General features: G+C 37.5%; 2 protein-coding genes across 3 annotated transcripts in view; one reads left to right on the forward strand and one right to left on the reverse strand.

Moving 5' to 3' along the window:
- The window catches only part of LOC127618806 (PH-interacting protein-like), a 71822-nt gene extending 66539 nt beyond the window's left edge, over positions 1-5283 (forward strand). For both annotated transcript variants that reach the window (XM_052091439.1, XM_052091440.1), the window contains exon 39: positions 204-5283. In XM_052091439.1, the coding sequence (XP_051947399.1) occupies positions 204-886 (683 nt within the window). In that variant the 3' untranslated portion in view covers positions 887-5283. The remainder of the gene's footprint in view (positions 1-203) is intronic.
- A 3622-nt stretch (positions 5284-8905) lies between these two features.
- On the reverse strand, positions 8906-12590 carry irak1bp1 (interleukin-1 receptor-associated kinase 1 binding protein 1). The gene is made up of 4 exons (XM_052092035.1): positions 12291-12590; positions 12012-12077; positions 10662-10792; positions 8906-10416 (listed from the first exon to the last, which is right to left on the reverse strand). The coding sequence occupies exons 1-4, from the start codon at positions 12582-12584 to the stop codon at positions 10161-10163; spliced, it is 747 nt and encodes a 248-aa protein (XP_051947995.1). The 5' UTR covers positions 12585-12590; the 3' UTR covers positions 8906-10160.
- Between the last annotated feature and the right edge of the window lie 1347 nt (positions 12591-13937).

The raw sequence follows: 13937 nt of genomic DNA on the forward strand, positions 1-13937 counted from the left end.
GCAAACCCTGGAATAAATTGTTTTCTTAAATGCATGTAAACGGGCTCAAAGTCTTGACAGAATGAAAGATATAGAAGCCTCAGCGATTGCAAATGATGTGTCAATATGGCAATATGGCGACGAGTTTTTGCACAGCCAAGAACCACTCATATTTCCTTCAGTAAATACAGAATATGTTATATATTTTTGTCTTTCTCTCTCAGGTCCAGTTAACCACTCTTCTCCTCAGAACAGTGTGCATTTGAATGGCCATACAAGTCAAGCTAATGTGGGAGCAGGAAGAAGAGGGCGGGGTAGACCCAGATTAGACGTACAAATAAGGACACCCATAGTAGAGCCAACCCCCTCACCACAGCCCTCTAGCAGAAAGAGAGGGAGGAAAAGCAAGAAAGAGATGGAGGCCTTACAAAGAAACTCCACCCATGAGGAGGAGCTTGTTCTGTCTACTAGTGATGAGGGTGGGGCTTCTTCTACAGCCCAGGACAGTAGCCTTTCAGATTCTGTCTTGACTCCAGAACATCCAAGACAACGAGGTAGACCACGACAGATCAGGACGACTGATCAAACCGCACATACACCGGCTATTTCAAGCCCCAAAACTCTAAGAAGGAGCAGTCGACGCAGCATTGAAGAGACCACGCCTCCTGATCCAGGCCCCACCCTGAGGGAGGAGCCAGAAATGTATATGAGCGAGGATGGGAGCTCTAAAGGGCAAATGAGAACGCGCAACCAGGGCCGAAGGACAGCCTTTTATAATGAGGAAGACTCTGAGGAAGAGCAAAGACAACTTTTGTTTGAAGATGCCTCGATCACTTTTGGCACGTCGAGCAAGGGGAGAGTCCGCAAGCTCACTGAAAAGGCCAAAGCCAACCTCATTGGCTGGTAAACGATGCCAACTTTGCATGTCCTCTGTGACAAAACCCCTTATCCCCACTACACTGGGGAGGGGAACCATTCTGCTGCTATCAAACTGTCATGATCACATGAATCTTTGATTCTGACTCTCTAAATTGATCTTGAATCTTCTACTTTTTGTTTTGGTGATTTAACAAGGCAGTCTCATGAAAAGTCACTGCCCATTATGAAAGGGACTGAAAGCCCCCATCTTGAACATTTCTTCCACAGAAAAATCACAAATGCAGTTTAATATTGATTTCATATGCACTATTTGAATGCCAGTAAAGAAAGGTACCTGCCTACTTAGTCTTATAAAAATCCAAATATCTGATTTCATCTCTCACGAACACACTTATGTGTGAGTGTTTGATGTTTGATTGTGTGTGTGGAAAATAACAAGCTTTTAGTCTGTCTTGTCTCTCTTTAACTGTTAATTTTATGCATTGTTTTTACAGAGTTGTTGCTAATGGTAACAAATCAGACACTTCTTCGAAGTGTTGGTGGCTTTTAAGCTATAGTGGAGCAAGTGCAAAGAAGGACCATGTGATTTTTTTTCTTCGGTTTTGTCTTTTAATGTCTTTCTCTACAAGTCAACAAATATCAGTAGCAGTGGTAATTTGCATGTTTTTATATAATTAGCAATACCTTGTGCCTTTTCATACTTTCAATACATCATGGTTCCTTTGTACTCCCCATTATGTGTATATGTGTGGGTTTTTAATGCTTTACTGTATTGATTTATTCAGTACACACGTGTCATTGATCTGTTGCTGGGATAGAGATTAGTGAGCAGTATATCTCTACATAACGTGTGTGTGTGTGTGCGTTGAGTTTTTGAGGTGTGAAATTATTAATTATTATTATTATTATTGATGATGATATAATGGCATTCTGCGCCTCAGTATGCAGACAGTACATTATTTTTAATGTATTTGTGAATGCACTGTGATCCCACTAAGAGAATATCCATAATCACTGCATACAAATACAGTGGCCCAACAAAGTTTTTGGACACTTAAGACACTTAAAATATTTGTATGTCACTACATAGGTAGAAAAATATCAACCCTAGTGGAGAAACAGCACAAGCACACTTTTCAAGTAAAATACTTCACAAAAACAATTAAAAAAAAATTGTCATGGAAATATCAGCAGGGTTCACAAATCGGTAAGCGTGATTCATTCATTAGTGAATCAGTCTGAACACAGTTATTTTTAAAAATACGTTTAAAAAAGTTTCCAGGAATGACAAACAACTTGAAAACTAAAAGTCAAAGATAAATTACAAAAAATTAATAAAATTGTAAAACCTTGTGGAAATTTCTGAGTTTTTACATTTTGTAGTTATGCTGTACTAATCCTATAACATATTTCTTAGTTTAGAAATTACTTGTAAGTAATCTCTATAAAATTATACAAATAAAAAAAAATACCAAGTATTTACAAACAACTAGAATAGTATAAAAATAAATATCACACAAAACTCATGGAAAAGAAATGGAAATGAATTGGTCACAAGGTGTGGGAACTCTGATTAAATATACTGTAAAACAAATTTGGATAAGTATTTAGATACTTTCTGATTGTCAATCTTGAACATGTCCATAGATAATGTGATGAATTGTGGTTATGACTTGCATCCACTAAAAATCCAACTGGCTGAAAAAGAATGCCTAAGAGTGTAAAGTTATCACTTTTATCTAATGCAGTGAAATTCATATATTTTAACTGCATCGTAAGTTTCCATATAGTGCATTACGAAAGTATTCAGACCCCTTCATTTTTTTCCCACATTTTGTAAGCCTTATGCTAAAATACTTTAAATTATAATATTCTTTTTTTTACATCAATCTACACGGCATACCCCATAATGGCAAAGCAAAAACCAGATTTTTGATAACTTTGCAAATTTATTAAAAAGAAAAAAATGAAATATCACATTGACATTAATATAAAGACCGTTAGTTGAAGCCCCCTAGTCTTTTGGGTATGATGCGACAAGCATTTCACTCCTTGATTTGGGGATTTTCTGCCATTTTTCTCTGCAGATCCTCTCAACTTCTGTCAGGATAGATATGGACAGTCAGTGGACAGCCATTTTCTGGTCTCTACAGAGATGTTCGATTGGGTTCAAGTCCGGGCTCTGGCATTCTCAGAGTTGTCCCTAAGCCACTCTTGCGTAATCTTGGCTGTCCTGTTGGAATGTGAACCTTCGGCCCAGTCTGAGATCCCGAGCACTCATGACCAGGTTTTCATTAAGGATATCTATGTATTTTGCTGCATTGAGATTTCCTTCAACCCTGACCAGTCTCCCAATCCCTGCCACTAAATAACAGTCCCACAGCATGATGCTACAACCACTGTTGTGATGGTATTGTGCAGTTGATGAGCGGTGCCTGGTTTCCTCCAGGCCAGACAGTTCAATCTTCATATCATCAGACTAGATAATCTTGGTTCTCACAGTCTGAAAGTCCTTTAGGTGCTTTTGCTGCAAATTCCAAGTGGGCTTTCATGTGGCTTGCACTGAGGAGAGGCTTCCGTCTGGTGTTGCAGTGAAGGCTGTCCTTCTGCAAGTTTCTCTCATCTCCACACATGATCTCTGGAGCTCAACCAGAGTGAACATCAGGTTCTATGTCACCTCTCTTACCAAGGCCCTTCTCCCCCTATTGCTCAGTTTGGCCTGGCGGCCAACTCTAGGAAGAGTCCTGGTTGTTCCAAACTTCTTCCAGTTAAGATTAATGGAAGCCACTGTGCTCTTGGGAACCTTCAATGCCTCGACAGAGTCCTGTCTCTGAGCTCTGCAGGCAGTTCCTTTGACCTCATGGCATAGTTTTTGCTCTGATATGCATTTTCTGTTGTGAGACCTTATTTAGACATGGTGTGGTGTGTGCCTTTCCAAATCATTCCCAGTCAATTGAAGTTGCCACAAATGGACTCCAATCAAAGTGTAGAAACATCTTAAAGATGATCCAGAGAAATGGGATGCACCTGAGCTAAATTTCAAGTGTCATAGCAAAGGGACTGAATACTTATGTCAATGTGATATTTCAGTTTTTTCTTTTTAATACATTTGCTAAGTTAACAAAAATCAGTTTTTTGTTTTGTTGTTATGGGGTATGGAGTGTAGAATGATATGAAAAAATATATAATTTAAAGCATTTTAGCATAAGGCTGCAACATTACAAAATGTGAAAAAATGAAGGGGTCTGAATACTTTCTTAATTCACTGTACTTGTTGAGGCCACTGTATGCTCGTAAAAAACACTATTGATAGAGTTAATAATGTGTGCGTGTAGTGAATTTGATTGCCTTGTGGTTTCAGTACTCTACCTGTGTTTCTTCCTGCACTGAGTGATTTCTCTGTTTTTGGCCAAATCATTACTATAGAACTGTACATTTCATTAGTAGAGAGAGCTTTGCTTTTGCCTGATCACATTGAAACATGTTTTGGTTATTTTGCATTCTTCATCGGATGCATTGGCTTAGTAGATACCACAGGGCAGCGAATGACACAAGAGGCAGTGTGTGTGTAAGTCGTATTCTGTTTTGAATGTGCCTTGACTTTGTGTATGTGCATGTATGAGAGCAAAGATATTGAAATCTGGAGATAAAAAATTAAGAGTTCATGTATTGTGACCCACATATATAGCATAGTCTGTTTTTTATGAGAGATGAAGTCAGCCTGGATGACATTCAGCCTGGTTTGTTGCCATGTAATTTTCTAGTTTCTTACATATTCGCTTCAGTTTTGGTCTGGATCATCCATAGTGATAGTTTACAGAGCAAATCCTGCCCATAGCTTTAAAACTGGTTTGATGAACCAAAGCCTATTGAACGTGTGCGTGTGGGCGTTTATATGAGACTGTATAGTGGGTTTGTGTGTATGTTGCTGTTGTATATGCAGTTAATGCATGTCTGTGAGTGTGCGTGACCATGTCCTTATGTACATGCCCCATGTTTTATTGAGCTGGTGTTTATAATCTGTTGCTTCATGAAAACTGTATTATATCAGATTTTTGACCCCTCTGTTACCACCATACTGCACAGGAAGTGACATCACACAGGCATTGACAGATTTTGGAGTGGAGATCAAAGATGGATGCATGTTAGTATATTCTCGGGTATTTAACTCTGAAGGTACAGTCATGTTGTGGGGTCAGGGTCTTTTTCCTCTCTGGTCTTATATCTTTTGACTGAGAGTTATTTCTATGTTAGTTTGTATACTTTTATAAAGGAAAGAGTGTAAATAAAAAACGTTAAATAGACTGTTTGTGTAGGGTGTACTGCTGTCACATTAGTTCATACTGATATTTTAAGGAAATAAACATTTGTTTTTCCACATACTGCCTTGTCCTTTTTCTCGATTGCATTTTAGGAAACTTTTTCATGGGGAACAATGCACTCTTTTTGCGCTGAACTCCGTGTGATTTAACCTTGTGTGACCCCATGTGTGGATGTTGTATTTTGGCTTTGCTATACACAACCCATAATTTAATTTAAACTGATCTCAGTTCAGGACACACTGCTGTCAGTAAAGGGTTATATGTTTGATGCATGAAGTCATGTGATAATACATCATGCCGCCGATCACAGATTTTCTTTGGGAGAAACCGCAACAAAACTACATCTTGAAAGGAACCTAATTAAGTTTTTACATTGAAACTTGTTTGAGTCAAAAGATTACAGTCTGTAGTTTCATCAAATATATCATAGTTTTAAATTTGAGCAATTTATTGTAAAATGTTACTCCAATGTTCACTATAGTGGACTATAGGACTATTTTCCCCTAAGAAATCCTATATTTACTGTACATTATCACATTGAAAAATAAAAATGTTGCTTTCAGAGGCTTTATATGGAGTTATGATGAAAATAAGGTGCATTTCGTACTGTTTTCAGACCAGTGCAGTCAAACAGCACACTGGAGGTTAAGTCATTCATTAAATAGGGAGCATCCTCTAGCTTTCCTATGCAGCTCTCCTAACATCCAACCTCAACTTACGATGCAGGTTGCAGATGATGTTTGGACCATTCAACATGTTTGGCAGACATGGGGCAATGGTGATCCCTGCTTTTATATTAACATGGTTTACAGTGATTAGATGATTCTGGCCATTACTTTGAATCAGAATTAATTATGTTCATTTCTGATTTTTAAAATGCTTCAGCACTGACTATCACTATCACATATATATATATACATATATATTTATTTTATTTTAAGCATCTTTTATCTGCACAATTCACTTAAATGGTAATGTGATGTGCAAATAAATTAACAGTCAAATGTTTGGATACACCTGCTTATTAGTGGTGCTTGCAAAGCATCACTATTGTAATCTCACATACTTATTATTATACTTTTTATTTTTATTTTTATTTTTATATCTCTTAACAAAACTTCGGCACCTAACTCGTCCCGCACCGTTTAGCGTAGACCCACGAATGAGGTGTCAAATCGAGCGACCTATTGAGGACACGTGTGCTATGACTTTTATAAGCGATCGAGTGCGGTATTTGCCCCAGGGGCAAAAAGCGGCCGAAAAATCCCACTGACTTAACATTGAGACAAACTTTGGCGCGTCACAGCTCCGGCGAGGATTTCGCAGAAACGTGTGATTTGCCACATTTGAAGAGGCTGGCAGGCTCTGTAAGAGCATACCTCAATATGGGGTAAAAGTTGCACCCCTGGGGGCAGGAGCTGCCCAAAGTTGCCCCATTGACTTACAATGGTGTAGGGCGGCCCATGAAATAGGGATTTTTTATTATACATAGCTCTGGATCACAGTGTCATAGAGACAAGGGGCCTGCCTCATTTTACTAAGACGACCAATCAGTCTCTCAGGATCATTGCAAAGCTATCAAGCCACGCCCTAGCAACCATTTAGAGGACCTTAGCAACAAGTCCCATAGACTTCTAATGAAAGAGATCAAAGGGATATCTCCGGCTAGAAGTGTCATACCAACACAAGGGTGGTCTCGTTTGACTCGGGGCAGCAAACAGCCAATCATGAATCACCTCAACACTTCCTAGCCCCTCCCTAGCAACTATTGTCGAGCACCTTAGCAACCAAAATCCATAGAGGCATATCTTCCATTCTGAATGTCACAGAGGCATGGGAGTTGATTTATGTCTTTCATACTGACAAGCAGCCTTTGGAATTTCATGATTGGCAGCTGCCAAGCCACTCCCTACCAACTACACATAGTACCCTAGCAACCGAGTAACAAATCACATATCTCTACACCAGAAAATAGTACAGACTTCTGGGTTGATTTATTTCACTCAGGATGGCAAGGAAACTTGATTACTATCACTATGGAAACTGCCTAGCAACCAGATGGGGTTACCCTAGCAACCGAGTAACAAATCACATATCTCTGCACCAGAAAATAGTAGAGACTTCGGGTTGACTTATTTCAATAAGGATGGCAAGGAGACTTCATTACTATCACTATGGTAACTGCCTAGCAACCAGATGGGTTTACCCTAGCAACCGAGTAACAAATCACATATCTCTGCATCAGAAAAACGTAGAGACTTCTGGGTTGATTTATTTATGACCATAATTTTTGTTCTTTTCAAGCATGCTATTTGACGAGTTTTGCCACGGCAAGCACCACTCACATTTTCTTTAGGAAATGTACCTATCTAGTTCTTTATTATAAGGCTAATATTTTCAACAATTGAAAGCTGAAATCATTAATAAATTATGTAGTGACCAACAAATGTTAAACAAAATTCAAGTAAGAATTTTTATATTTAAGCTTCTTCACAATTGTCACACTTAACCTATTCTGTAGATACAGCTCTCCACACTCCAGGCATTCCCGTGAACTTAACTAGGTTTCCTCCTGGGATGCTTTTTTTTTTACTCTTATCAACATTAAAGGATGTCCCATGTATTCTGGGCATTTCCTTACTATAAGGTCCAACTCATCCATTTATAGGGGAAAAAAGTAAATATTTTCAAAAAGTTAATATGATAAAATCCATACGTAAGCATCATTTATATTTGTTTACAAAACTAAAGCATTTAAACCTTAAGTTTTTTAACTGCTTTAAATCTACGGACCCAGCGGTGGATCTGGGGGGTCAAAGGTACGCTTAAATTGTTAAAGTCTCCATATACACAAGTCAGCCATATGAGGTATCATTATAAAGATTACAAACTGAACTTTTCAAAGATAACCATCACATATGCATTTATATTATTTGAAATAACAAAAGAAGGCCTCAAATACTTTGCGTTGAAAATTAGTGCCCCCCTCAGAGGTAATGGGGTACAAATATTTATATAAAAATAAAAGTCCTTCACATAGCACCTAAACAGACAAGTTATATATCGAATGAAAGCTCTCACTCTCAGGAATGTGACTGTATAGGCTATTTTGTTGCCCTAATATGACAGTTCGAAAGACTTTCAAAAGTACCACAAAGTAAAATATGATTTCTGTAAGTAATTCAATACAAAAGTCTCATTTAAGCTCGGATAACTGTTGCTGTCAGCCTCAAATAGGCAAAAACTTTATATCTGCTTTTACCTTAGGGAGTATTTTTTAAACAATTTGCAATTTTTTACTTGTCTGTGAGCTTGCTTGTGTGAATAATCCAATGTTATATCTTAGATGTCCAGAACAAAATATGAAGTCCAGCAAGAAAAGAATGCAAAACAAAATATGGTTTCAAATATGGATGATACAATTTTATATATCAATGCAAAGGGGAGGATCTCAGCTCTCTAATGACACCTAGACTGAGCTTGTAGTCCACTCAGAGGCCGAGATATTCAATGAAACATCAAGGGTGGTGCTTGAACTGAACATTAGACTGAATGTCTATGGACGAGCACATCTGTGAGAGCAAACATGCATTAAAGCGCCACCTACATTTCAGATCTGTATATTGTGATGGAAGCTGATAGAGGAAATGTTATTTTATCTAGTGACTTCTGCCATCTAGTGGAATAAAATGAGACTTTTGAAATAGAGGAAGAATGAACAGAACCAGAATTACATGTTTACAAAGTTAGGACAACAACACATTTATTTGCTTTTTTTGCTAAAACAAATTTGTTTATCATATGATTTTAAATGCATTAAAAAATGTATAAATAATTGGAGTCTTTTTTTCATTTTATTTGGGGGGGTTCTCTGAACAATTAGACCAAATTTTGGCAATTAGTCCACAGTATGTGTGAATGGTGAGCTTTTAAATTTGAGTGTGAAAAATGGCGGGCGGCAGCCCAAATATGCACCGGAGTTTAAGGGGTTAAGATCATAAGAAACACAAACTGTGTCAACTCCAAACTTTTTACTGGTAGTATACTTTAAATAGGGTACAACAGGTCTAAAGGCCCCGCTGGGTAAAAGGCTCCTTTGATTTGATTTTCTCCAAAAACACTAAATGGCAACAAAAACTACCAGAGCACTTTCCTAAACAACTGTTTGCAAAATTTCCCTGAAATTTAAAATGTTGTAAATCTATGTATAGCATCCCAACAACACAGGTTTGTGCTGTGCTGTTACAGAAACAAGTTTACTTCTTGAAATGTATTCTGAAACGGCTTTTTGACATTATAGTTTTGTTTAAAGAATATGTCCCATGTATTCTGGGCATTTCCTTACTAAGGTCCAACATCCATTTATAGGGGAAAAAAGTACATATTTTTATTTTAGCATAGACTGAACACCTCATAGAGTGGGGCTGAGCCATGCAAAATTTTGCTGGTTTTCTGGGTTTCTTTTTACTTTCATCAAATGAAACAAAAGACCATGTTTTGAGTCACTGTATGGATGTATAACAAAATGCTGTTCAGATACTGCTGTTCTCTTAGCAATTCTGCCATCTGCTGTTGCTGAAAGAAATTACATCTTATAAATGGCATGACTGAGCTCTAGTAGCAATCTGACAATTGTCCTTCATCACGTTAAAATGCATTATATTCCTATATATTCAAAATGTAGGTTCAACTAACAAATTCATTTTGACTGCAGAATGTTTTCTTATTACCAACATGCAAAAACAGGGATGATTTACCAGCATGTGTGAGTATTACTTGATTGCTTGGAGCATGGTTTTAGCGTTATATACTGTGCTGTTCAGAATGTTCTAGATTGGAAATCAAGTTAAAACAGTGGTATCTATGAATTTTTTTTTTTTACATCTAATTAACTTTACATGCTGGCTCCTTCAGCAACAATCAAAAAACAAATGAAAGTTTCAACATGTAATTTAAATGTATCATTTATAAACAAAAACATCAAATTTTCCTGTTTCTGTCCTTTGGTCGTAGTTCAAAGGTCACAAATACTCGTGAAGAGGCAGAGACTAATGTAGCCTCAGCCCTCTGATGCAGTGTTAGAGCAGTGCCAGTGACTTCATCTTGGCTGCTTGTCCACTCTCGTGACTCTTCCTCACGTACAAGCAGTGGGCGTCCCAGAGCTTGCCCCAGAATGCCACAGGCCTCGCTGGCTTTGAGACGGGCATTGTCCACAGCTACCAAACATACACGCCGTCTGCAGGATACACAACAATTATAAGTCTCAACATCATTACAAACAGGCCTATAAATTTGTTTGTATACAAAGCTATGTTCAGACTAAATTCAAGTGAAGCCTTACATGAAAACAGACATAGTTCAACGTATGCAAGAACGTTTGATTTGAGAAAATAGCAGAGACAATGGAAGAAACAAGAGCTATATTGCTATTAATTTAGAGTGTGTGCTGCAGGTGATTGGGAAGTTGTGTTTAAGGCTTACCTTAACAAATTGAGGCTTTCAGCACTGTGAGTGTAATGGGGGTCACCAACACACACACTTTTGTCAAGTTTCTCAATCAAAACTGAACGCACATGCTGCATCTTTTCAAAGTCTAAAAACACCACTTGTACCTACACAAATATTGAAAAACAACAACAACAAAAAGAAATAAACAGATTATTCAATAACCTGTTAAATTATAGGACACAGTGCCTAATAAATATTAAAGAGATAGTTTGCCCAATAATTTGAATTCTTTCATCTTCATGGCATTCCAAGGAGAATTTATAGTACAAAAGGACTTAGTTGTGAGTGAAAAACAGACCAATATCCAAGTCCTTTTGTACTATAAATTCTCGTCCTGGTCCAATAGGTAGCAATATGCACGAATAATGCTAAACGCCAAAAAAAAAAAAAATTGGAGAATGATAGGCTGCATCCGACACCAAAGGTTGCTGTCTTGTTGCCCAATCAGTTAATGGCTTAACAGGCAGCGTTTGCATACTAAGGTACCTCTAGAAACTGGTTTTGAGGCTACATAACCTCACATTGTTGCTAGGATACCAGTATCTGATTAACGCCATCTGGTGTCCACTAAAGGTAACGCGTCTGCTTCTTTCAGTCCAACTGAACCACAATAGCCAAAAAATCTATAACAAAATATGAGAGTTTTGGCAATAACCAAGTGTATATTTAATAACTACAACTTTCTCACTAGAAATGGAATCAAAAGTTGGAAAAATTTATACAAATTTTAATTTATAACCAAATTTGCTATCAAGTGCCTCTTCAGCCACCATTTTTTCTTCAGTTCAACCGCTGTGGATCTGCATACACAGGACTGTGGGATTTCATAGGCAGTAAAGGATCTATGCTGCTTTCAAAAATCGATCAGATGAAGGTATGTCAGTAGACAGGATGTGACACGAACCTTGGATTCAGGCATGCCTTGATCCCCTCCTACCTCAATAGCCCGGAGGTAGAATTTTCCTGGGTTTGGATGCAACCATATTAAAAAAGGACTTAAGTATTAATCTGTTTCTCACCCACACCTATCATATCACTTCTGAAGATATGGATTTGACCCCTGGAGTCTACTGGATTACTTTTATTCTGCTTTTGGAGCTTCAAAGGTCTGGTCACTATTTACTTGCATTGTATGGACCTACAGAGCTGAAACATTCTTCTAAAAATCTTTGTTTGAGTTCAGCACAAGACAGTCATACACATCTGGGGTGGCATGAGGGTGAGTAAATGATGGGAGAATTTTCATATCTGTGTGAACTATCCCTTTAAGTGAGCATGTTAAAGTAAGTTTTCCCCCTCTCTGATCCATCCATCCATCTTCACCTCAGCCTGCATGTGGAAGAGCTCCTCCTCTCTTTGTAAATGCTTGGCTACAGTGATGTTGTCTACCTGTTTGGAAGAAAAATATTTGATTTGTGTATTCTCACTGACGAATGCATTTTTATCAACACACATTCACTGAAGGTTCCCTCAGAAGGACTAAAGTGTGGCAGAAAGGCCATGTTTTCATGCAGAAAAGTTACAAGACCGTTAAAGTTACAGCTCTTCCTAACTCTATACATTTTTAAAAATAGAGGAAGAACAAACAACTGTAATGAGGACCTTGACATCATGCTGTCTCACAGTCTGCAGTATGTACTCCAGTCTTCTAGTCACGCTATTAGTCACGTCGTTTACATTTTCTTTACTGTTTTTGACGCTAATTGTTACGGTGGCCTGATCCGGAGGACACGATAACTTGGCACAGCCCGTGACCTGAACAACTCTTATGTTGCTTTGAGGATATAAAGACGTCTGCTTGGCGACCCGATTAAATACTGATTCGTTTTCCTCTCCGTAAACATCAGCAGCAGTCGGTAGAAGTGTAGCAAAGACACGAGACGGGCTAAGCGCCATGTTGGTAAACCAGAGGCGCTATGGCAACGAGTTCAGCGCATGTCGGGAAATGTTGTTGTAGTCGCTCTTGACACGTCACAGAACGACAGTTGCATTTTATTATTATTATAAATATTATTTTTAGCATTTTTGTATTTTTTTTAAGCCTTAAATGCATGGAAATTTCAGCAAAACTCGTTACATATTCAGGTCTTAATATACCAGGCATGTATATCTATCAAATATTGTTCAAAAATTTTGAAAATATTTTATTATGTTTTGATGTTTTCAAATATTTCAATATTTAAATATGTTTTGATGTTTTATAAATATATATATCAAAGAGATAATGCAACAAATCAGGCACCCAAATGACAATAGTCGTATTATACTGTTACACTTGCTATAGTTTACTTCCATTTTGTTTCTTCATCAAATAGCAATGTCAAATGAAAAACAAGTCAATCACTGAAACATCGGCACCGCATTGAGTAAGAAATAGCATGCATATTTTTTATGCGTACATGCATATGTGATACAAATAATTCACAATTTTTGATCTGAAATCAATATAATATTTCTTTTTATGAATATAGTACTAATTTATCTTTTAATAAACAAAGAAATAGATATCCTGTGATAGTAAAATTATATAGATATGAAATAATCACAAAAATTGAATTTATGGAAGTGCAAAAAAAGAAAAAAAGAAAGCCTGACTATTACAAACCTAGGGTCTCTAATGACCTTATATACTTCTGGTAATTAAACCATTATAAAAAAATAAAAATAAAATTGGGGGCATTTTTTCTGTTAACGTCAATCTAATTTTATAACTCTCTTCAAAAGACTTGCACTTTAAGACACTCCCAAAATAAACGATTAATAGTCTCAGAGGCACTTTATTTGTAATGCAGTACTAGAGTGTAATTAGCAGAGCCACTTCTATTAAAATGAATGGGAGAAATTGAAACGCCAGACCAAGAAGCTCATAACGGTCAACGGGCGTAGAAAGGAAGTCCGGCATTACAGGTAAAAGAGCCAATCACCTTTTATATACAGACATTGCTGTCAATTAAATCGAGAACGCGCATGCGCATTAGCTATACAAGCTGAAGAAGTTGCGTTTTTTGTTTTTGTTTTGCGTAATATGAGGTAAAGAAGCACAATTTATGATACCAGTTTAGTCAGATTTTACTGCTGAGTTAAAATATTTTCTTTGATCGTAATCTTGTCCAACCGTTTTTGAGATTTCGGTGTTCTCCCATTCAAGTAGATAGGAGCTGCATTGGCATGAATGGAAATTGTCTCCCGAGAGCGTTCCAAAGATGGCCGACAGAGGACTGACTTGCTAGGGAGCCTTTGGCAGAACTT

This window comes from Xyrauchen texanus, chromosome 25 (genome assembly GCF_025860055.1).
Source record: "Xyrauchen texanus isolate HMW12.3.18 chromosome 25, RBS_HiC_50CHRs, whole genome shotgun sequence".
NCBI lineage: Eukaryota > Metazoa > Chordata > Actinopteri > Cypriniformes > Catostomidae > Xyrauchen > Xyrauchen texanus.

Excerpts from the sequence above, each read along its gene's own strand:
- irak1bp1 (XM_052092035.1), bottom strand. The coding sequence starts at position 12,584 with ATGGCGCTTAGCCCGTCTCGTGTCTTTGCTACACTTCTACCGACTGCT. Across the intron at positions 12,078-12,290 it reads TGAGACAGCATGATGTCAAG|GTAGACAACATCACTGTAGC; the intron begins GTCCTCATTACA and ends TCTTCCAAACAG. Across the intron at positions 10,793-12,011 it reads TCTTCCACATGCAGGCTGAG|GTACAAGTGGTGTTTTTAGA; the intron begins GTGAAGATGGAT and ends ATATTTGTGTAG.